At 32.2% G+C, this 23,364-nt stretch overlaps 2 protein-coding genes and 1 long non-coding RNA gene across 5 annotated transcripts; 2 read left to right on the forward strand and 1 right to left on the reverse strand.

Moving 5' to 3' along the window:
• Nucleotides 1-957: 957 nt before the first annotated feature.
• On the forward strand, nucleotides 958-4,114 carry LOC115982556. 2 transcript variants are annotated; one of them, XR_004089681.1, is made up of 4 exons: nucleotides 958-1,218; nucleotides 2,341-2,405; nucleotides 3,654-3,735; nucleotides 3,835-4,112. It is a non-coding gene; the product is annotated as an uncharacterized LOC115982556 (long non-coding RNA). The 2 variants fall into 2 exon arrangements; XR_004089667.1 differs by having other exon boundaries at nucleotides 3,654-4,114.
• Nucleotides 4,115-11,178: 7,064 nt separating this feature from the next.
• Nucleotides 11,179-15,755, forward strand: LOC115981221 (protein N-lysine methyltransferase METTL21A). The gene is made up of 8 exons (XM_031103389.1): nucleotides 11,179-11,345; nucleotides 11,447-11,514; nucleotides 12,727-12,846; nucleotides 13,582-13,655; nucleotides 13,741-13,798; nucleotides 13,891-13,992; nucleotides 14,480-14,591; nucleotides 15,404-15,755. The coding sequence occupies exons 1-8, from the start codon at nucleotides 11,269-11,271 to the stop codon at nucleotides 15,522-15,524; spliced, it is 732 nt and encodes a 243-aa protein (XP_030959249.1). The 5' UTR covers nucleotides 11,179-11,268; the 3' UTR covers nucleotides 15,525-15,755.
• A 689-nt stretch (nucleotides 15,756-16,444) lies between these two features.
• Nucleotides 16,445-23,083, reverse strand: LOC115981228 (Holliday junction resolvase MOC1, chloroplastic). 2 transcript variants are annotated; one of them, XM_031103395.1, is made up of 6 exons: nucleotides 22,545-23,082; nucleotides 19,875-19,980; nucleotides 19,381-19,433; nucleotides 17,875-18,006; nucleotides 17,329-17,401; nucleotides 16,445-16,801 (listed from the first exon to the last, which is right to left on the reverse strand). In XM_031103395.1, exons 1-6 carry the CDS (start codon nucleotides 22,989-22,991, stop codon nucleotides 16,713-16,715), a joined length of 900 nt encoding a protein of 299 aa, XP_030959255.1. In that variant the 5' UTR covers nucleotides 22,992-23,082; the 3' UTR covers nucleotides 16,445-16,712. The 2 variants fall into 2 exon arrangements, with proteins under 2 accessions (XP_030959255.1, XP_030959258.1); XM_031103398.1 differs by lacking the exon at nucleotides 17,329-17,401 and having other exon boundaries at nucleotides 22,545-23,083.
• Nucleotides 23,084-23,364: the final 281 nt, after the last annotated feature.

A 23,364-nucleotide genomic window follows, 5' to 3' on the forward strand; every position in this document is an offset into this window, starting at 1 on the left:
TGAAAATAAAATTTGGACTTCAAAAAATTTTCTGCTGCTGCGACAACACTATGAAATCAATGATAAGTAGCCTAGCTAGAGCGTCCAATAATTTTTTTTTTTTTTTTGCAAGAGATATTTTTTATTATTTTTAAAAGTTAGAATTTTTTTGAAAGAGATTAGGCAATTATTAAAGCACATAAATGATCTACCGAACCACACCAAAGTTCAGGTTACATGTTCTAAATTTCTAATGTCAAAATAAAAAATTATACAAGGTTTTTTTTTTTTTTTGATGAAAAAAATATACTAGGTTGGAATAGAAAGGAATTAAAGAGCATCCAATAAAATCGAAACTATACAAAGAATAAAATAGAATCAAAGGAGAGTATATTACGTTAGCAATAATACTTACGATACGGAACATTTTACACACGATACGTATCGTACGATCTGACAACTATGCCTTAAATTAACTTGCAATAAGAGTATTGAAAATAATAGGGAAGCATAATTTTTTAAAAATAAAATAAATAAGAATATTAAAGACAATATACAATTTTTTATTTTTATTTAGCTAAAACTCACTATTATTTTTATTTAAATCTAATTATAAATTTGGATTAATTTGATGGTGTATTGATATCACAAATTATTGTCGAATTTAAATTTTGCTATACGTCCAAAGTATATATATGAAGTGGTGATAAGGTATACACTATGTATACGAGACACGCCTAAAATTCAAAACACAATTTCAATTAAAAACAACTTATAATTATAATCTATATATATATATAAAACCGAAGTCTCTGAATCTTCCACAATTTTCCACGTCAGCACAATAAAAAAATAAAATTAAAAACTCTTTTTTCAAAACAAAAACAAAACTGAATACTTATCAAAAAAAAAAAAAAAAACCCTATTTCAAAGCGTTTAGGACTCTTTTCCTATTTCAAAGCATTTAGCCTAATTAGTTTAAAACCCTACACACTAACTTCAGACACAGCCTCTTCAACAACTTGAGGAATTTTTATCACAAAACGCCAACCTCTCTCCCCGATTGAGTCACAGAGACCCCAGCCTTTGACTTATTTGAAATCATCCTGATCAAATTCTCACTACAATATGCAAACTAAACCCTCTCAGATTCAACCCATCCTAACCCTAAGGGCCAAGAGCAACTTTTATCTATCAAACATGACCTTGCGGTATTCTACGGGTAATTTTGAAAGTCAGGTGAGTTTATTATTAATCTATAAATATGTGTAAAGACTTTCTTGAATGTTGGCTAAAAATCGGATTATGTTGAATGTTGATTTTTAATAACCCAGAAGGTGAGTTTGCTGGTGGTTTGGTGTTGAATATGTTGAATTTATTGTCTCAATCGTGGTTTTGTTTTTGTTCTTGTTTGTTTGTTTGTTTGTTTTTTTTTTTTTTTTTTTTTTTTTTTTTTTTTTTTTTTTTTAATTCAGTTAAATTGGACTATTAATTTCTCTTTTGGTTTTTCTGTATGCTTTTCATCTGCTTCTCTACCCAGTGACAACCGATTGAAAGTGAGGATAATTACACACCTCCTCCAAATCGTTTTACTATGGTTTTTTAGAAGAGAAAATGCCTCTTAGATTGGTATTTTTGAATGAATTCTAAAGTAATATTCATCAAATCCCTAAAGAAGTCACCATATGTTTTGTAAGTAGTCAATTACTACAATTTACTTTTTCAATTATTTCTCTCAGAAACAAACTTGATTATAAGAGCTGAATTGGATTTTTTTAAATCTAAATGTGGAATTATACAAATTTCTGTCAAAACTATTGAAAAAAGATGAAAATTTTCAATCAAATATTGTTGGCTTTCTCTTTAAATATTGCTGCTCCTTAAGTTTACTTCCAATCAACAAAAAAAGTTCATACATGCTTCTATTAATGTTTCTTGAATGTTGGCTAAAAATCGGACACCTCCTCCAAATCGTTTTACTATGGTTTTTTAGAAGATAAAATGCCTCTTAGATTGGTATTTTTGAATGAATTCTAAAGTAATATTCATCAAATCCCTAAATAAGTCACCATATGTTTTGTAAGTAGTCAATTACTATAATTTACTTTTTCAATTATTTCTCTCGGAAACAAACTTGATTATAAGAGCTGAATTGGATTTTTTTTAATCTAAATGTGGAATTATACAAATTTCTGTCAAAACTATTGAAAAAAGATGAAAATTTTCAATCAAATATTGTTGGCTTTCTCTTTAAATATTGTTGCTCCTTAAGTTTACTTCCAATCAATAAAAAAGTTCATACATACTTCTATTAATGTTTCTTGAATGTTGGCTAAAAATCGGATTCTTACTGTTTTGCAGGTAGGGATTTGGCATTTTGTTATCTGGGTTATTTGGTAATACAACTACAAGACGAGCACAGTCAGGTATTTACCAATCTTTCCTTTATTCTGTATTGTTTCTTGCATATTTATTGATAATATGCTTCTTTACTGAAAATCCAAGCCCTTTTATCGTAATAGCTACATGTTTAACTGTCAAGACTTTTAAAGGCAAGTTCATTTCTCTTCTCTATTTCTCTTTTTAAGTAATTATGCATAGTTTAACAATTTAGCCTTTAGAAGAATTTGTACAAATATTAGATGGTTGAGATGGTGTGACAATCCATGAGTATACATATACTATATTCTCCTCTTCTCAAGTTCTCACGTAAGAATGAGCTGGATCCCTGTACATAGAGCCCACCCTTATGTGAAATGAGAGAGATGTACTACAATGGCAGTTGGATATGACCAGGCCAGAATGGTTTCAATTGACCATTGTGGAAAACCTTACAGGAAAAAGTAAAAACCTGGTGCAACCAGGGTCATACAGTAAGCCTACCTTTGGGCCTGCAAAGGTCATAGCTTCCTGATAAAAGCATGGCTGATTAGAGTCCATGCATATAAGACCTGATAGGATTGGCTTTTAACATCCATCAAGTAAAAATCTTGGCAAATAAGAAGCAAGGTTGATGAGAGTTTTGAACTGCCACTTGCACACCACAGAATATTCAAAATAATATCCACTAAATGGTATCCAACATGCTGAAATTATTGTTTTTGTAAATGAGATTAAGGAAAGCAATGGGGTTCAATTAAACCAAGAGTTAAAAAAGGAAAAGGGTGTTGAGCCATTCAATTACTTATTTGATACTATTTCGACATTGGTCTACATATTTGAGTGACCAACTCAAACTTCAACTCGATGCCATGAGGTGTTCAATATCCCTCTCAAGTTCCAAATGTCTTCAACCTTTTCAAGCTGGACATTTGATGCTATATCCACCTGCCAATCAATGTAAATATGGCCCTTGAAATTGGATATGCAAATTCAGTTCACCTTTTGGTCCTAAAGATGCTAGGTCCTGTTGGATTCATATGTTTTTTGTACTGCTCATTCTGCATCTATATTACTGGTACTTTGAACTTTTCTTAAATTATGTACATTTCAAAGTGAGAGATATATAGGAAAAGTAAGATTGTTGATTATGGTCATGTTAGATATACTTATAATGTAAGATTGTTGAAGTACTGATAAGTGATTTGAAAGCTAATGTCATATTCAAATGGAGTCAGTAAGTCACTGCCCAATAGATAATTGTACTTTTTTTTAATGAATTCTGTGCATTGCAGGAGAGTATAACTTATCGTCAACAAGTGGAACAAGAGTTTATATTGATTTGGAAATTCCTAAGACTGCAAATTTCAAAGATCAGTAAATGCTTTGTTTTGGATTCAAGTTTTTAATGTATTTATATTAAAATACACAAAAACTAATATGATATTAACATTATATTTGTCTTTCTCTTATCAGGTATAGAATTCAATTAAAGGTTGAAGATAGCTCAAGAATGACCATATTCATTTTAATTTAAACTTAAGTTTGATTTCTATTTTTCATTACATAATTTATTGTTTCATATCAAGGATAGGAAACTTTGAGACTGAAATCCTAATGTATAATCAAAGAGGAAGAGAAAAAGAATTGTTTACATCTTTATACACAATAATTTTTCCGTGCATCGCACGGGTTAGCGACTAGTTAAAATTATATTTTCAACACTCAACTTTACTACAGTTTGTAACAAGCTACGTGAAACAATAATTAGTGAATACGATAAATTAATATAGCCTTGTCAATGTACAAACTAAAAAGTACTCATTCTCAAAAAAAAAAAAGAAAAAAAGAAAAAGGTACTCACATCACACTCCACAGTCACAGTCACAGAGAGCAATAATGTTTGGTGTGGGTAAAACACGTGGCTATCTGACCCTCTACGTGGCAATGTTTTCATGAGGAGCTTCTTATATTGAATTTTGATATGACTTGTTGGGCGTTGCTGTAGTACATGTGTTTAAGCTGCCACTTATTTTGGTCACTTAGGTTGTTGTATTATTTAATATCACATTTAAATTATTTAATATGCATTGGGTGTCCTTCGAGATGTCGTACATGTTTGTTATAAACATTGTTAAGGGTAAGATTTGGGTTTAGTGTGACTGACTAACTGAATACTGGACTTAAGTTAAGTCCTTGGATGAATATTCATTTCATTTCTATTGGCTTATTATTTTCATGTTCTGTGGTGGATTCATAGAGTCATGAAGGGAGAAGATCAATTTTTCACATTATGGGATTTTGATCAAATGACTATATTTTTTCTTTTATTATGCACTTTTATTTATGAGTTTTTAAGTTTCTTGCTTTTAAACTTAAAAACAAAATATCAATTCAAGTGTTCTAATTTTAATCGTTTTTAGATGCGTGAAGATCATTTGTGTTGGCAAATTTAGTAAACAAAAATTTTGAACGAAAATGCAAATGTTTACATGTAATTTTGTTATTTGAGTTGTATTGAGTTGGGTCATCAAAGAAAAGAGGATTGGAAATTGAAATTATTGCGGTGAAGATTTTGGTTGAGTCAAGTGTGGATATGTCAAGCGAGATGTCAAGGCTACACATTTAGAATTGAGTTCTAAATGGCATTGTTTAGGTTTGTATCAAAGTTTTCAGTGTTTTGAATGATTTGGAAGAGCACATATGTTTTTTTTTGTTTATATCAAGATGAAAAATGATAGGGAGTAATGCGTAAAGAGAATATAAATTCTTTGAGAAAGTGTTGAATTTGAAGTGATAATGATGTATTAAATAGAGAAAAATGATTGAGTTCTATAAATTTCTAGCAAGTGAATAAATTAGGACTTCAAAACTTTCTGCTGCGATGACATAATGAAATCAATGGCAAGTAGCCTAGTGCATGCGTCCAATAATTTTAAAAAATAAAAGTTAGAATTTTTTGGAAGAGATTAAGCCATATTAAAGCACATATATGAGCTACCAAACTATACCAAAGTTCAAGTTGCAGTTTCTAATGTCAAACTAAAAATGTACACTAAGTTGCAATAGAAAGGATCAAAGGAATTAAAGAACATCTAATAAAAATTGAAACTATACAAAGAATAACATATATAGAATCAAAAGTGAGAATATATTACGTTCGTAAATTATAGTGCAATAAGAGTATAAAAAATAATAGAGGAAACATAATTTTAAAAAAGATAATAAATAAATATATTAAAGACAATATGCAATTAAGGTTTTTTAAATTTTTAAAAAAAATGCTTATTATTTTTATTTTTTTTATAGATACTATAGAGTTTCCAACTTATAAATTTCACTCAATGTTATCAAACTAATACACCAATCAAGTTTTGGTATAGGCAAGATTCGAACTCCATATCCTTTATTCGATAATAAGAGACTTTACTAATTGAACTCTCTTAAATGCATTGTTATTTAAATTCAAATATAGTTATAAATTTGGTTTTGATGGTGTGTGGATACTGCAAATTATTTTCAAATTAAGATTTTGAATAGATATTTTAAAGTCTAGGATGCATATTATAAATACCCATGTAACTAAGGGTGGATGGCTATAATTAAAAGGTTTTTTTTTTTTTTTTTTTTTGGGGCTGCTAGTTAAATTGTGTTAGGTATACAAGAGAAGTTTTCTCCCAAAAAAAAGAAAAAGAAAAGAAAAGAAGGTATACAAGAGAAAAGGAGGAGCAGAAAAAAATATTGTAGTTTCATGGTATTATCTCATCTTATTGGAACCTTCCCACTCCCAATTATTGTAAGAAAAACAATTTATTTTGCAAAAGTGAATTAAAAAATATACTTGTATACAAAAAAGGAACTGGGTGACGTGTGGCTTTCCTTTTATCTCTTCACCACCAATACGCAAAATTTGGAACATTCCACTGTAGTTTATGGACCAAGATGAATACTCAATGCTAATTTGCTATGCGTCCCAAAATTATACATGTCATATGGAGCGGTGATAAGGTCCATAATGTATGTACAGAAGACACAACTAAAATTCAAAACACGATTTCAGTTAAAACAAAATTATAATTATAATTAAAATCATGTTTTTAAAATACGATTTTATAGGTTTTGTGTCTAATAGTGTGTAACAGGCTGTGTTAAACAATAATTAGCAACTATATGATAAACTAATAGGACAAAGTTTAGCTATATATGAAATTGGTTGTAACTTAATAATGCAACTTTACTCGATATCATTAACATTGCAAAATATTTTAGAATTTTAATTGTTGGATTGCATGTTTTTTAAACTCTTAATATACATGTCAAATTTTATATATAATCTATAAATATTATATTTTATGTATAATTTTAAAGTACAAAAACTTACAATTCAAATAATTTATTAATAACATAGTTATTGATTTTTAATTTTTTAGAAATTTTACAAGTATAGAGGATATATGAAGAAAATCTAATTCAATAATGAATTTGTCAAAATTCAATTTCAATAAAAAAAATATTAAATAAAATTGTAATTTTAAGTAAGGACAAATTTTGTGGTTAAACCTGGTTGAAAAACCTATCCATGAACAAACTACAAACTACTCACATCACACTCCACAGACACATGCAGAGCAAATTAATGTTTGGTGGGAGTAAACTGTAAACAAATGTGGTTATGTGACCCTCTACGTGGCTATGTTTTGATGGGCAGCTATCTGAAATATTCCATCAAAATTGTGGCTCTGCAATGTGAATGGAGATCCATCACAAGATTCAAAGGATGTAGCGACCCGCTTGAGATATTTCTCATATTCGATAGTACACGTGTTTATGGCTTTAAGCTGCCACTTATTTTGGTCACTTTGGTTGTTGTTGTCTTAGAATGTCGGTGAACTACCACATTTAATATGCTTTTGGGTGTCCTGTAAGTTTAGGTTTTTTTATTTTTATTTTTATTTTATATATATATATATATATAAATATTAAGAGAGTTTTAACTTATGATATTTATTTTTGATAATAACTTTTTATCATCAAACCAAAACACCAATTAGTTTTTAGTGTAGGCGAAGATTGAACCCTAAATCTCTTATTCAACTATTTGAGACTTTACCAGTTAAGCTAATTAGAACCTACTGATATCCTGTAAGTTCAATTTGACTGAATACTAGATTTTAGCTAAGTCCTTAGATGAATATTTATTTCAATTTCATTAGATGATTATATATATATATATATATATACGTATGTATGTGCGCGTGTTCAAAGGTTCTTCTATTTTTTTTAAAATAAATGTTAATAATGCGTATTTATTATAATTTAAAATTATTTTTTTTATATTTCAAACAAATAAAAAGGATAAATTTTATAAATAAAGAGTAACTATAATTTCTTTTTTGAATGTGAAGGGAAAAAAGTCTTAAATTTTAGGAGTTTTCTTTTTTAAAATGAAATTTGTTATTTGATATTTATGACATTATTTCTAAATGAAGTTACCCTTCATTAATGAAGGTATTTTTGAATTACATAAAAGTCCAGTTGAAAGAGGAGAATTCTCTTTTTTATATATAATTTGTTATGAACTTTTATTTATGAGTTTTTAAGTTTTTTCTTTTCTTTTTAAACTTAAAATAAGTAATTAAAATATCAATTCAAGTGTTCTATTTTTAGTCCTTTTTTTTTATATATAGGTTGGGTTTATTTTAGTGTTGGCAAATTTTGTGTCAAAAATTTTAAATGTAATGCAAATATTTACATGTAATTTTGTTATTTGAGTTATCTTCAATTGGATCAACAAAAAAAAGAATATTGAAAATTGAAGTTATTGCAATGAGGATTTCAGTCAAGCCAAGTTTGGATATGTCAAGCGAGATATCAAGAGACATATTTAGAATTTTAATTTTAGAGAAGCTCGCTCCACCCGCACCCAACACCTCGGGCGAGCGAGCTACTCATAAAATTTCCATATCATTTCTTCATGATTTGCAAGCAATTTGCCAACTGTTGATTTGTAGTTGTACTCATTATATGCATGAAAAATAATCCCTAATCCAATAGAACAAAGGCAAAGGCTTATGTACCCTTAGAGAGATTTTTTTGCTTTTTCCCATATCTATGACCCTCTCTTATTAACCATCCTTGAGAGGAGATCTTCACTTAAACATTGAGTGTAGCCTATAATGATTTCGATTGTTGGAAAACCTCAAAGACTTGATGAAAATTTATAAGAGGTCTTGGAATGTTCAAGAGATCAAACTTGTGTTTAGAGACTGTGAAGAGAAATGATTGGTGTAGTCTGTTGCTAACTTGCTAGTAAGAATTTGAGGTTTTGTAAGTTGTTATGTAATTCAATTATCTTCATAGTGGAATTCGTTTAGTGGCTAGGTCAAGAGAATTGACTTTTTGTCTAAGGGTTTATCTCTCTAATCAAATCCATGTGTGTTTGCTGTGATTTATTTTTCCACTAGGTTTATTTATGAGAATTGCAAACAAAACTTGAATTAATAGATCACTTGGCTTAAGTGAACTTTGTTGAAATCAATAGCAACCCGTTCTAGGGGTCTAAAAGTAACTTTTAAGATATAAAAAACATTAAGTTCTATATTTTGAATATCTCATTCAAATTTCAATCCATTCCAGAAAGCCAAAGGCCTTGTAGCTGAATTGGTACCTCCTCATGTACAAAGTGCTTGAGGGTTTAGGGGGGAAAGGGTTTGAACTGCGGGGTTAGCAGCATATTGTAATTATCTCTTAAAAAAAAAAAAATCCATTCCAGAGAGACAAAGGTGAGAGGATAGATAAACACAATGAAGCAAAAACATTATAAAATGTACCGAATTTAATTATTTGGATACATAAACGTCATAAAAATGTGAAAAATATATATTTTCTATTATTTCCTCTTGTTTGGAACGAAGTTTGTTCTTGTAGGGATAAGGGTCCAAAATCATATGTTGGGCCTTAGGTTTTGTCCGAGGATGTTGAATGGTCCGAGGAGAGACACATATTTAGTAGATGTTCCAATTTAAAGTCTCATGAGTAAGAAACGGGTGGAAGGTGGTCTGAGAAGAAACTCCTCCTCAGATATGATGAATGCAACTCAAGTATGTATTATAGCAATTAGAGTGACCCTTCAAGAAACTCCAATGATAGGAACGTGCTTCATGAACATACGAGAAAGAAGGAAACCCTAAAATATCTAAGGAAAGACTGCTACTACTGCATTAAATGCACTGTAGCTACTTTTCTGGCCGCATTTATGTAAAGAAGACTTTTGAATAGTGTTGCCTTGGCTACCACAACTCACAGAAAGCCAAAGAGGGTGTCTGATGGGACGAGTACTCAAGTAGGAGCTCAAATAATTAACAAGTGTAGGATCAAGATGACCCAAAGGGAGCTATATAATGTGAGAGATCCTTCATGAGAAAGGGGATCGGAAAAATAGAGAGAGAACATTGTAGCAATCTAAATTGTTCTTGTATTCAATTGTAACCAATTTATATAAGTTTGATCTCCTTAGACGGTGAAGTCGTTCAGCTATACCTTCTTTGTTTTTGCTTGATCATCTTCCAAACCCATACTAGCCATTGTCAAATTTATTAGGGCCTAGTTCTTCGACTCACTCTCTACAAATTTATTGTATTGGGCTCATTGGGCAAAGATCTCATACATTTTGGGCTTGGGCTATAAACTGTGTCCCTATAGTTCCTTTTAAGTTTCTCCGGAACCAAAAAAAGAAAGAGAAAAAGATGTACATATTTGAGTGGGATGCATGGAGCTTATCTATTTTGCTTTTCAATAATATAATTAAAATGGAAACAAACAAATAGTTTTTTGGCTCAAAAAGGGTGTAACCACTGGTTTGAAAAGAGAAAATAAATATTTGATTCAACGATTTTTAAAACCCAACTTTTGTTTATAGTATATAATGTGTGCCAAAGAAGTGACTAATGAAACAACAGTAAGATATCCATACATAGAACACAAAAGATTTGTAGAAGTCTTTCTAATAGGATGTGAAGTCCCAAGCACCAAGAGTATGTGTGACACAGGTGCAGAAGGTGACACGATCTTGGTGTCTCACATTGCTCGGGGACAGAAAAGGAGAAAGCCATATTTGGCATCTGCATTTTAAAATTGTGAGGAACAACTCAAAGTGAACAATATCATATTAAACCCTATAGTTTTAAATGTTTCAAAAGTTTAAAATTAAACCATGAAATTTAAGACCATTACAAATTAAACCCTATTAGTTTCATTAGTTTTAAATAGAACCTAAAATTTTAAAATCATATCAATTTAAGCTCCCAAATCAAATCTAAAATATCCACAATTTAAATTAATATGATTTTAAAAACTCATGAATCAATTTGAAACTAACGAAACTATAAGGTTTAACTTGTAACAATCTCAAAAAAAAAAAAAAAAACTTGTAACAATCTTAATCTTTAAAATCATATCAATTTAAGCCCCCAAATCAAATCTGAAATGTCCACAATTTAAATTAATACGATTTTAAAAAACTTATGATTCAATTTGAAACTAATGAAACTATAATGTTTAGCTTGTAACAATCTTAAGCTTTAGGGTTTAATTTGAAACTTCTAAAATTTTAGGGTTTAAAATTTGAAGCTATCCTTAAAATTTAAGGTTTAGAATATAATTTTACCTTAAATATTCGCATAAATTGTAGGGTTTAAAATTTGGAGCTATCAATAAAATTTAAGGACTAGAATATAATTTTACCTTAAATATTAACATGTTAGTAGCCCAAGTGGGAAACCCCACAATAGGGCTTCCTTAGGCCACAGCATAAAGCCTATAGAACTTCAAAGAGTGCCCAAGCCCAACAAATCAAAGAGCATAAACAAGCCGTCTCTCCAATACAGAGAGTCCAGAAACAAGAAAAAAAACATGGAAAGAAAAGAAGACCAACAAGAAGAAGAAGAAGACATAGTTTGCTTGGATGAATCTTTTTTCATCAATGACAAGTGAGTTCTTCAATCTCTCTCTCTCTCTCTCTCTTTCTGCTTTATAATCTGTCTGTTCTTTTAAGCTTGTATCTTATAATATGGTGTGTCAAAATGTGCAGTTACCAGCTCACCACATTCACATTTGGGTCTCAAGTTATTCAGCTCTTTTGTCTCCATTCTGCTTCCAGTGAGTTTTTTCTGAATACTGTTTCAGTTCTGCAACACAATTATATTAAGTTAAACCCATTTCATGTTTTTATCTGATTTCTTTATTATTTGTTTGGATTTTTTTTTTTGGTTTCTTTTGAGTGAAATATGAATTGGGCATAGGTAAATTGAACAACTTTATATCTATTTTATGTATTTTTGATATTGATTTCCAATGATGCAGCTAGTAACTTTTGCATGTTGGTCTATAATAGCCAGCAAGATGATTGTTGTTCTGGAAAATAAGGTTTTTTAACCTGAAAACCTGTGAAACTGTTATAGAGTTTGTTAAATGAGCCAAAGAAGAATTCTGTAAAATTGAGCAACAACACTAAGTTTTGTCATTACACTAGTAAGTGGCACAGTTATCTATTTAATATTTATCAAGATACAAATGTGGAAATCATTGGATGGGATAAAAATCCAATCTTTAGTGGAATATTGTGTTTTCTAAAATCTACCCCAATGGTGTAATTTTTCCCATTATATCTTTCGTTACACGTTCATGTAAGTGGGTACGGGATTTTGAAACAGCCTGCTAAATGAAGCCACAATCAAATTCTAGTGACTATCAAAATGTGACATATTTATCGTTCACCCTTTCTTGCATAAATGATTAAGAAAGAAGAAGGGGTCTCAACAAACAATGCTTATAGTCCCCAATTTCAACTGCCTCAAATAGACAAATATATTTCGGATTCCAGCTGGATAGAGATATTTTGGATGATAAATTTTTAATGAACTGTCACGTTAACAATGTTCAGCAGGGTTGCCTAAGTATATTGCAATTGCAATTATGAGCTGGGTTGACTGATCTTCCCAAAGGAGTAATCCATTTTGCTTGCATGTTAGCATGAAATTTTTTTGGACTCCAGTTGCAATATAAGGAGAGGTTAGTTGAAGAATATTTGATCTTGTGGAGAGATTAGAATATTGTAGTATTCCAAAATTTTGTGTAGTTAGCTTAGTGTCTTTAGCAAGCTCTATTAGGTCTGAAGTCAAAATTTCTTACTTCTGCAATGATTTAAGTTTCTTCTGGTTTATCTTACAGAGAATCTTTTTACCCAAATGAATCATCCTATTTTTCAAATTGTGTGGTCTTATGAATTGTATAGCAATTTATTTCCCTCTATGTTACTAATTTATCGATTTATACATAATTTTTTCATGGTACTAACTATTCTTGAGACAGCTGATTTTGATCTGACAGGACAATTGGTCTGGCCTGGGGCCATGCTGTTGAATGATTACCTTTCAAAGAATGATGAGATGCTACAAGGATGTTCTGCTATTGAATTAGGCTCTGGTGTTGGTAAGTAGTTATTTTAAGAATCTTAACTCTTCATCTTTAATAAGGCAAAATTTACTATAGTGGATATGTGTGTCATGATCAGGAATTGAGCATCCAAAAACTAAAAAATAAATTAGATATTTACCAAAATATAATAAGAGACTAAGAGAGACATTGCCAGATGCCTTGGGTGTCTGAGGAAGGTTTTGGTTCATGGAGTACATGTGAACATTTTATGTGTCAGTTTACTCTATCTTACTTTTAATTTTATTTATTTCAAGAATAATACTACGTTCTTACATGAAAGCATCTGTTAGTGGAGAAGGTTTTGAATTGACTACTTAATTCAGCTGAATGTACACTGTATATTATGTTTAATAACATTCGTCAGGCAAATATGAGGATTATCTGTTTCTTGTCCTCTCAAAAATATGTAATCCCTAAAAATATGTGATTTTTGTTATGACAAGTAGAAAAGCTGGAATCGCTACTCTGATTTGGATAAATTGTCCTCAAACTTTAATTTGTTGTTGGAAATGAATTTCTCGTCAAAGTTTGTGTGTACACTGTACAGTACATGTATCTTGTGAGACCAAGACTAAGACCACATGGAATTTTTGGTTCATATCATTTGTAACTTCTGGACTACATTCTATGCAATGTTTTCTCTCTTTCCCCAATTATTATGACTGTTTTAATTAGCTTTATTATGGTTCACTGTCAGACCTTACATGGTTTATGCCGTTTGAAATACAGGGATTACTGGAATACTTTGCAGTAGATTTTGCCGTGATTTTGTGTTGACTGACCATAATGATGAAATCCTCAAGGCAAGATAACAAAATTAAATTTCAATGCTTTGACATTTGGTAGGTAATCTCCAATCTTGACTATTTATATTACCTATATCCTCAGATATTGAAGAAAAATGTAGATCTGCATGCATCTTCTGAAAATCCAAATGATTGTGCTGGTGAGAGAAATAAACTCAAAATGAAAGATATATAATTGGCTCAACTAATATCTTCTTCTTCTTCTTTTTCTCCCCCCCTCTCCTATATGCAGGATTAGTAGCTGAGAAGCTAGAATGGGGAAATTCTGACCAGATTAACCAAATTTTACAAAAATATTCTGGAGGGTTTGATTTAGTTCTTGGAGCTGACATTTATATCCTTAAATGTTTCTTTCTTCCTCTCATTTTTAATAATTTCAAACAAACTCACTTTTATTCAACTACTAAAGTACTAATAGTCGGATAAAGTGCATAACTGCACAAAAGCCAGAAAATTGTCAGGCCTGCATCTGCAATTGACATAAAATTGAAGTAAATCTGTGAACTTGGCTAGTTGGAACAACTATCCATATCCTTCTTTGAGGATGTAATAGTTAATCTATTATGTCATTCATAGCATTTCTATGAGTTCACGTTGTTCTTAATGGTTATTTTGTATGAGGTCTCTCTAATTTCTTCTACACCTTTCATTGCATTTGTCATTGTTGTTGTTACTTATGTTGTTGCATTTGTATTGAAAGCATTTACCTGGCCAAGTTTCATTATCATAAGCTATGGCTGCTAAACCTAAAACATCTCTTTATCATGTATCATGCATTTCATCTTTGCTTCACACCATCACATTTCCTTGACAGTAGATAAGCTTTCAGCAGTCCAGCATTCCTTTGCTTTTTGACACTGTGAAACAGCTTCTTCAAATAAGAGGAAAAGGAAATTGCAAATTCATACTTGCCTATGTATCCCGAGCTAAGACGTAAGTAATTCATTATTATTTAAAAAAAAAAAAACAGATGTGGATTGTGATTTTCTTCACAATGTCCAACCAAATTTTGTTGATTGCTTCATCTAATGAATTTTATGGATAGACATTACTATTACTTCATTGTCACTGAAATATTCTATTCTGAACCCCCTAGCGCCATGTGGATTGACTAGATTCCTTAGTTGATGTGCACACCTACTGATTCTGATGTAAGTTATTGTTGAAACATTTTAGGAATATATAGAACTAATAGAATTCAAAGCCTTGGACATATATGGGTCTGATGCAAGTATGGATTGATTCAAATAGAACTCCCACTGAATTATTAGGCTACTGTTTTAAAATTTGGCCGACCCTTTTAATAAAAAGATTTGGCCAAATCTAGAAGATCTGACCTATTAGGTACATCTTGTGCCAGGAATTTTGCAGAATAAAAATATGGTAGAAATTATAAAAAGCGGATGTACATGATACTCCCCTTCTCACCTTCTTTCTTTGATTATTTATCACCCTAGCTACAATGATTTTTATCTAAGCCCAGCGTCCATTTTTTGTAAATGCCCTTTCATGAATATTCATTGTTCAATGGCTGTTTATTGTACAGTATTTTATCAATATCTTCTATATCTGCCTGCTGTAGCTACTTTTTATTGATTTATTGCATGAATCTGGATTGTCAACTAGATCACTGAAACATCATGGTGGCAATTATTTTGTTAATTTTGATTGCTAGGAGATGACAGTTGCAGATCTAACCTTTCTCAGAATTCTTCTCTCTTACATGTTCATTTTCCTCTCTGCAGTATGGATTCATTGGTTATTAGTGAAGCTACCCGGTATGGGATGCACATAAGTGAAGTATCCGGGACTCGAAGCAATGTTGGAAATCTTGATGGAGTCATCTTTGAGGTTACCCTTCAATAAATGCACAAGGGTATACACAACCTTCACAGGAAATATAACCGTGGGAAGATAGAGCAAATGACTGCAACCCTTCCAATTGAGGGAAGAAGTTTTCTGGATGAGCCATTAATATACCCTAAACAAAAGCTGAGGATTCACGTTTTAATGAAAATTGGCTTTAAATAGCCTTTTTGAGTTTGGTATGTAATTTAGTTGCTAATTGTGAGATCAGGTAGCAAGACCCTTTGTTTATTTTTTTTTTTGCTTTTTGGTTCCTTTTCAAGAAAGGGCTATTCCTGACTTGCTGTCTAATTGCTCTTTCAATCTCCTTTTATAATTCTCTCTCAAAAAAAAAAAAAAAAAAAAAAATCTTTTATAAGTGACCCTGTCCTATCTAAGGAATCTGAGACTAGGTTTGGTAACTAAAATTTTTCCCCTCAATTTTCTTTTTCTAAGAATAGGTTTTTTTTTTTTTTTTTTCATAGTCCAAAAAAATTGTTTTCAAATTTCTAAAACAGCCACAAATGAACACGTACCAGAGTTCAAAATCTCTCTCTCTCTCTCTCAAATCTTTGTATTTGTTTTCCAAGAATAAAAGAAAGAAATTAAATTCCAATGGCATCCAAGGCCAAGAAAAAATCCGCAGAGAAGAAGCCAACCTTGAGGAACCATTGGTTATTACCCCCATCTACCTTTACACCTTGCCTTCTCTCTCCTCTGCCTTATGTTTCACCATTGACCATCAATCTGTCTCTCCCAATCATAACTAGGTCATCAAGAGCCACCATGACAGCACAATCACAGTCTCGAAGATGTGTATGTGCTCACAGAGCACATCCAGGTCGAAGAAGATGTGGGATGCATGCGCAGACCCTCACACACACCTGTTTTTTGTTCACTCTTAAATACAAGTTATTGAAAACAGAAATAGTTACCAAAAATGACCTAACGTTCCTTTGATTAATATGTGCAAAATTACAATGGGATGTACAGTTGTACAGGATGGGGGCTTCAATCCCACAATACTTATAGGATTGTCAATAAATGGTTACGCCAGTCTTCTACTCAGTATCACAAAATGTTAGAGCAAACATCTTAAGCCGCTTTGTCAATCGGTCCAATTTTCATTCATAACACTAATCTGTTTCGGAGAATTGACATCTGGAATGTTAGAATCTGAATGTAGTCTGCTGGGGCTATCTGCCCATGTCAAGGGACCAATTCCTCTGACATGCAAGATGGGTTTAAATTCTTCAAGCCCTTGCCATAGGCAGCAATGAGTAGAGCCTCAGCCCTACCTGCAAATTTCAGGATAATCAATCAAAACCAAAGCAAGTGGGAAAACAATCTAATAATAATTGATATGTTAACAAAACTACATTTTCACTAACCCAGTACGTTTTAAGTGATACAAACAAAAAAAAATTAATTAACAAAATTCTCTCCAGAACAATGGGTGTTTACCCTACTTTTTATTGGTGAAACATAATAAAACTTTTATTACCCAAATGAGACAATCTAGTACACAAAGTGTACAAGAATGTCCCATAAAGAAATTTTGGGAATAGTATTTACCCATGAAGTCACTTGGAATGGTCCAGACCCTTCACAAGGCAACATTTATTCTGTGGACTGTGTGGGCTTGTTGGCTAAAGACCTAACCATATATGGTATATGTCAAAGCAACGATTTATACACCAAAGAGCCACACGATGCTAAACTCCAACACAATACATGACTTAAGGGTTTGGCCCAAGTTTTATCATTTAATCATAACATTAACATAGGATAAATTTCTACACAATAAAGGAGACAGTATGACTACCATGATCCTTTTTTCTTTTCAGTAGCGGACTTAATGATGGAAATAATTCAGATGCAACTCTCCGGCTATCATCCTGTTAAGTCAAAATCCAACATCTATATTGAGTAAAAGGAAGTTGATAATGTTCTACTTGACGGAAAAAAGAAATACCAGAGAAAAGTTTGAAACAAAAAACACAGCCAGCATAAAGTGACAAAGTAATATCTAAAGCGAGAGAAAATCCCTAAACTTTACCTATGCAGTGCACTAGCTTAGCGGAATTTAAAAAAAATCTAGGTGCAAAGGCAAAAGATTAGAAAGTGTAATTAATAATTAAACTATCACATCAGATTTATGATTTGAATTTTTTTTTTTCAACAACATAAATGTGATATCTTAAGGGTATTCTCAATTTTTTTGGGCAACCTAATGAAATAATGTTCACATAATTATATTTGCTTTCAGCTCAATTACTGGGAAATTTGAAAGAATAAAAATCAAAGAGGACTGCATTAGATATGAATGAGAAAAGGCCCTGCTAGCGTGTAAACTTAAGATCAAACCAACCTTAGTAGAGCTCTTTCCAGTGAGTTCAAATTCTTTTTTCCATGATGTAGATGGAACTGGAACAACAGAAAATCCTGAGGCAACTAAGACCCCAATCCACAATCCATACCCAAATCCTCCACTCCACCACCCCTTCATTCAGAAAGAGAAAATACCATAGCATGAACTATAAGAAATTGGTAGTAAATTAAATTCAGGCAAAACTGAACACAATCTAACAATCTAAGGATGTTTTAGAAAACAAAATTTGTGAAGCAGGATGGATCAGAGGTTTAGTTAACTCTTTTTTGATGAGTAATAAACAGAATTTATCAGACCGAAGAAAAACCTTAAGTATCCAAAATGTATGCAAAAGGTTCACCTAAAGAATAAAAAGCAAATTTCAACCAATCTATGAAATCTAAAAGAGATGAACCCAGGATGTAGCTAAAAGAAAGCCTCCATTCATACAATGATCTCAAAAATATAGACTTAAGCTACATCATAGGAAGCTCACACCATTAAATATCCTTTTGCTTCTCTCCCTCCATATAGTTCTCATGATACCTAGGGAAGCATTCCAAAACAATTTTGTTTCTATGTCTGTGAAACGAACCTTTCCAACTTTTTTTTTTTGGGGGGGGGGGGGGGGGTGTGGGGGCGCTGCATCACCTGTACAAAATTTTCAATTATTTGAAGATTTCATTGAACTTAATCTAAAAGTGCATGCTCAGAAAAAAAGAGTATGCACCTTTAGAGTAAGTTTGATAAAATATTATAGGATGAATATGACATTGGATTTCTCCAGAAGTTCAAACTTTTTTAGCATCTCCACTAACTTCTGGTTCTTTTTCTTTTTTTGGGATAAGTACTGTTTAAAACTTCTGACATTTCATAATAATCTCAAAGTTTCTACTGTTAATGTCCATTGAGTAACAAACTTCCCATTAATGAGAAAAACTCACATGTATAGCAGTACTCCCATTTTCAAAGGTGAGATGTCAATTCAATACAGAAATAGTGGGTGCAGGTGCAAAGGGATTAAACAAAAGAAGAAAATTTTCAGAACATTTTTTTGTTCTAACTGGAAAAAAGGTTGTTTAAAAGAAAATTTCTATGATATTCTTTCTAATCACTAACAGATTCCTTTCTAAGCATTGGGGTGAGCCCAAACTCATAAACTGGTACTTATTGAGTGGAAAACTCAATAAGTGTCAAGATAAGATGACAAGTAACTGCAGAGTGAGCAGCTTTAATTTTGATTGCACTAGTACAGTAATGCATTAGACCAAAAGTGAACCTCTCCCTGCTGCCGTGGCATAGGGGTGGGACTTAGCTGGTTTCTCTCTCTTGATCACAGTGGTAGATTAGCAAGGTTCTTTTGCATTGTTATTTGACAGAATACCAACATAACACCACAAATGGAATTGCAAAACTTTCAAGAACAAAAAATTGCAGTGATCATGACAAGAGCATAAAACAAAGCACTACGAAAGGACAAAAACAAAATCTTCTGTAGAGAAAAACCTGTTTTCCATCCTGTGGATATGGGATTGATTGTTCTATATATGCAGTAGTTCCTGAAAAATAAGAAGAGTTGGTTTATTAGAAAAAGACTCAAGAATTTATAACAAGACAGTATCCATATAAGTATATCTGAAGAAGATTGCTTCAAAAACCAACCGATGAAAGCCAGACATCTTTCCAGATGTTGCACAGCATGGGAAGATACAAAATAAAACAACATAAGGAAAGAGAAACGCATGCATCTTCTCATAAGGATTTACCAACATAAAGGTGATGAACTCAAAAGATTTAAATTAAAAAGAAAGGATCTAGTAAGGTGTCAGAATGACAGTGGAATAGAGTAGCAAATAGAAGATAAAGCAGTCAGCTGAACCTCAGTGCTCAAATCAGGCCATTTGAAAAACTTTTTTTTTTTTTTGGGGGGGGGGGGGGGTGCACACGGAGAGAGTAAAGGGAGAAAAAAAAAAAAAAAAAAAAAAAAAAAAACCTGATACCTATGGGAGCATCAACACTGCGAAGCAACTGAACAATTGACTTGGCATCTAAACGTCGTCGAACTCTTTTGCTAACCAGTACTGGCAAGTGTGGAGAATCAAAAACCTGTAGCATTAGACCAAAAATAATAATATCAGAGAAGAAAGTCTCTAAGCTTGAGACATCCACAAGGCCTATAAACTCATTAGAGAATCAGTATTATTGAACTAGACAAAGCAAGATGCAATAAAACCAAAAACAGATAAAGCACTTAAACATAACAGGTCAAGTCTTGTATTGTCCTTCTCATGACAAAACAATCAATAAATGCAGAATGCTTATCAATTGAAACATTAAAATTATAGCCATGCAAGGCCTCAGAAGCTAATAAAATAGAATCTTCTTCTTAAAACAATCCCCATCTATTGTTGAGATACATACATACATATATTATGTGTTGGTCTAAAAAATAATTACAAGAGATGCTTCCAAGGGAATTCATCCAATCATATAATGATTTTAGAAATAAAGAATTAGGGTTTATTTATTTAAGCTTAAAATGTCAGCTTAATTTCATCCCGCTTATGTACAACTTTTTAGGACATCGCTTTACTAAGTACAATTGTATGTTTACACCGTTTATTTTTTAAACAAAATAATCTCATCCAAACACACTCTTAAGTGCATTGCGGTTGAGCTTAACGCTATTAAATGTTTGATCTCTGTGCTCTTGCCCTAAAATCCACATAATGCAAGGTCATATTGTACACCAAATCTTTTAGCTACTATTGCCACCAAACCTTCCCTTCATCATGTAAGCATCTCCATAATTTTCCCAAGGATCACCAACTATACCCCAAATGGTGATCATAGAGCCCTTGCTACTATATGATCTTACTAGATGAATTACAAAGCAAAACCATGCAAAATGTTATGATACACATTCACCACACATATCTTCTTTTAGAAGCCATGCTTAGAAATATCTAGATTTATGGTTCTCACATATCCAAAATTTATTTTCAAAGTAACCTATAACTGGATGAAGCAATCTGTATTGATCACGAAATATTTCAAGTTTTAAATGTGTTGCCAGTTTTAATATTTATACTTATATGGTGGCTAGATTATGCTTTGCATTCAAAGTAAAGGCACATTAAGCCAAGTAGCAGGCTGCCCAAGCCCAAGGTAATTTATGTTACTTTTGATTATGAGCTAGCTTTCTAATCTTATCTTGTAGCATGACTATCAGTACTTTACTCAAGATTGACTCACCTATCCTACAAGTTAAGTCATTGTTAGCTTGAACAGCACCTTATCAAATGGGATGTAAGCAGTTCTGTTAGTTGTACTAGCCTACTTCTTTACAACTTGAATCCATGGAAGCCCCACAGAAGAAATGTAAGAAAACCCCACCTTATAGTCATAATTTGCAGCAAAAGACATTTTTTTTCCCTCTCTTTTTATGCATAACTGAGAAATTTATTTTAAAAGCACCAAGGGGTGCAATGCAACTCTAGCTAAGTCCTATGTTATTAAGGGATTTAAAATAATAACAAGAAGAAGAAGAAGAAGAAGAAGAAGAAGAGAGAGAGAGAAGATCCCACCATCAACTTGAAATGTGTTTTAGTCAATCAAAATTGGTCCCCTCAAGTGTCTAGCATTTCTTTCTCACAAATTTCAAAGCTTAATACATAAGGGAAGAACACTATCCCATATCACACTGTACCATCCACAGAATGCAAAGTTATCATCTACAAGATACCATGGCTTTTGAGTGGAGTAGTGGTGTGCCTTTGTGAGAGAACCCCTTTCCCTCTTTCTTGTGTGTGTGACTGTTTCTCAAAAAGGTATATATATGGATAAATGGGAATCTACGAGGGTTAAAAACATCAAACGAATCCCCCATCTATTTTCTTAAAAAAAATTGCTCAAAAGCCTTCAAAACACAATGAATAAGACAGATTAAAATAAAAGGAACCCTTCCCCCAAGTGCCAGAGCTGCCAAAATAACCACTAGAAGACCTAAATGAATTAAAAGAAAAATGCCCAAAAGTCAGATACAAGCATCCTACTCAATTTCTCATCAAATCCTTAATAAATGTAGTTATATTGATCAAAATATTAAAAATATTGAGTTCACAATGATGAACACAAAGAAAGCAAACTAAACTAACTTATTCCTAAGTGCATCAGTAAATGAATGTGTCGCATGCAAAAAAATTCACAAGCTAAGCTAATTCCCACATGGCCTTGGTTGAACCGACAATGCTTGCTCCAAATGCACTGCATCAAAATCCATTTTCAAAGGACCCCATTCAACAAAAACCATAGTCAAGGAAACATTCTCAAAATAAAGGCAAATAAACCTTTGTCTAAAGCTTGTACACACTGGCAACCAAGCTAATTCCCTCATAATACACCACACGCATAGCAACACACCTGAATTTCCTGCTTTACTAATAGTTACAGTTCTGGGTTATCCCATCTTCTTTCACTAAAGATTTAACAACAAGTTCAGCAATTTGTACCGAAAAAAGAACCACATTTTACCACTATGCTCAACATACCCACTTAGAAATCCAACACAACTTGTACACATCTCACTCAAAATTTGATAAAAACAAACAAAACACACATATGTGATAAAAATGGAAGAAAAAACGAAATTTGAAGGAAGCCCATTTTACCTGAGCAGAAGAAATGGAGGAATGGAGGGTGTTGAAGTTCAAGAGAGCCAAAGCGCCATGAATATCCGGGTCGACACCGATAACCCAGTTGGAAGCTGTGGCATTGGTGGGAGTGGAGGCCCCATTTGCATTCAATGGGCAACTGAGGGAGTCCAACCAGTTCTCCTTCAGTTGGGCATGTTCATGGGCTTGGGAGGTCTTCACAGCTCTAACTCTAGAAGCGTTGGTTGAAAGCGCTGGTTTTTGAGTTTTTGGAGGTGGGGTTTTGCGGTCTGAGTTTGTTAAGGATGTTAGAGAAGAAGAGGTAGAGAAGAAGAAACGGTTTGCTGTGGGTTTGAGAAGCTTGGAGGAGAGTGAGAGTGAGTGTGAGTTCATGAAGAAATTGGGTTGGTTTAGTTGTTGATGATGGTGTGGGCTGATTTGGAAGTGGAATTGGAGGGCTTCCATTCCATCAAAACCACACACAGTGAGAAAGATAGAGAGAGAGTTCAAAAAATGCTGGGGCGGACTGAGGGGTAAAGAGGAAGAAGGAGAAGAAATAATTTTTTTTTTGAAAGCTTATAAGAAATAAAATTAAGGCAAAAATATAAAATATTTTTTTAAAAAATGGTATGTTTGATCATTGTCATTTTTATTACTTAAATTATTTTTAGTATTTTAGTTCTTTAATTTTTTATTATATAAATACATAAAATATTAATTTATTGCATCCACTCCATGATTAGAGGCTAAAACATCAACCTGTTAATGAAGTAAACGGGGTTTAAATCTTAAATTTTTAATTCGACGGTATAAAATTTTATCTGTTGAGCTAACTAGA

This window comes from Quercus lobata, chromosome 1, assembly GCF_001633185.2.
Source record: "Quercus lobata isolate SW786 chromosome 1, ValleyOak3.0 Primary Assembly, whole genome shotgun sequence".
In the NCBI taxonomy this organism is placed as follows: Eukaryota; Viridiplantae; Streptophyta; class Magnoliopsida; order Fagales; family Fagaceae; genus Quercus; species Quercus lobata.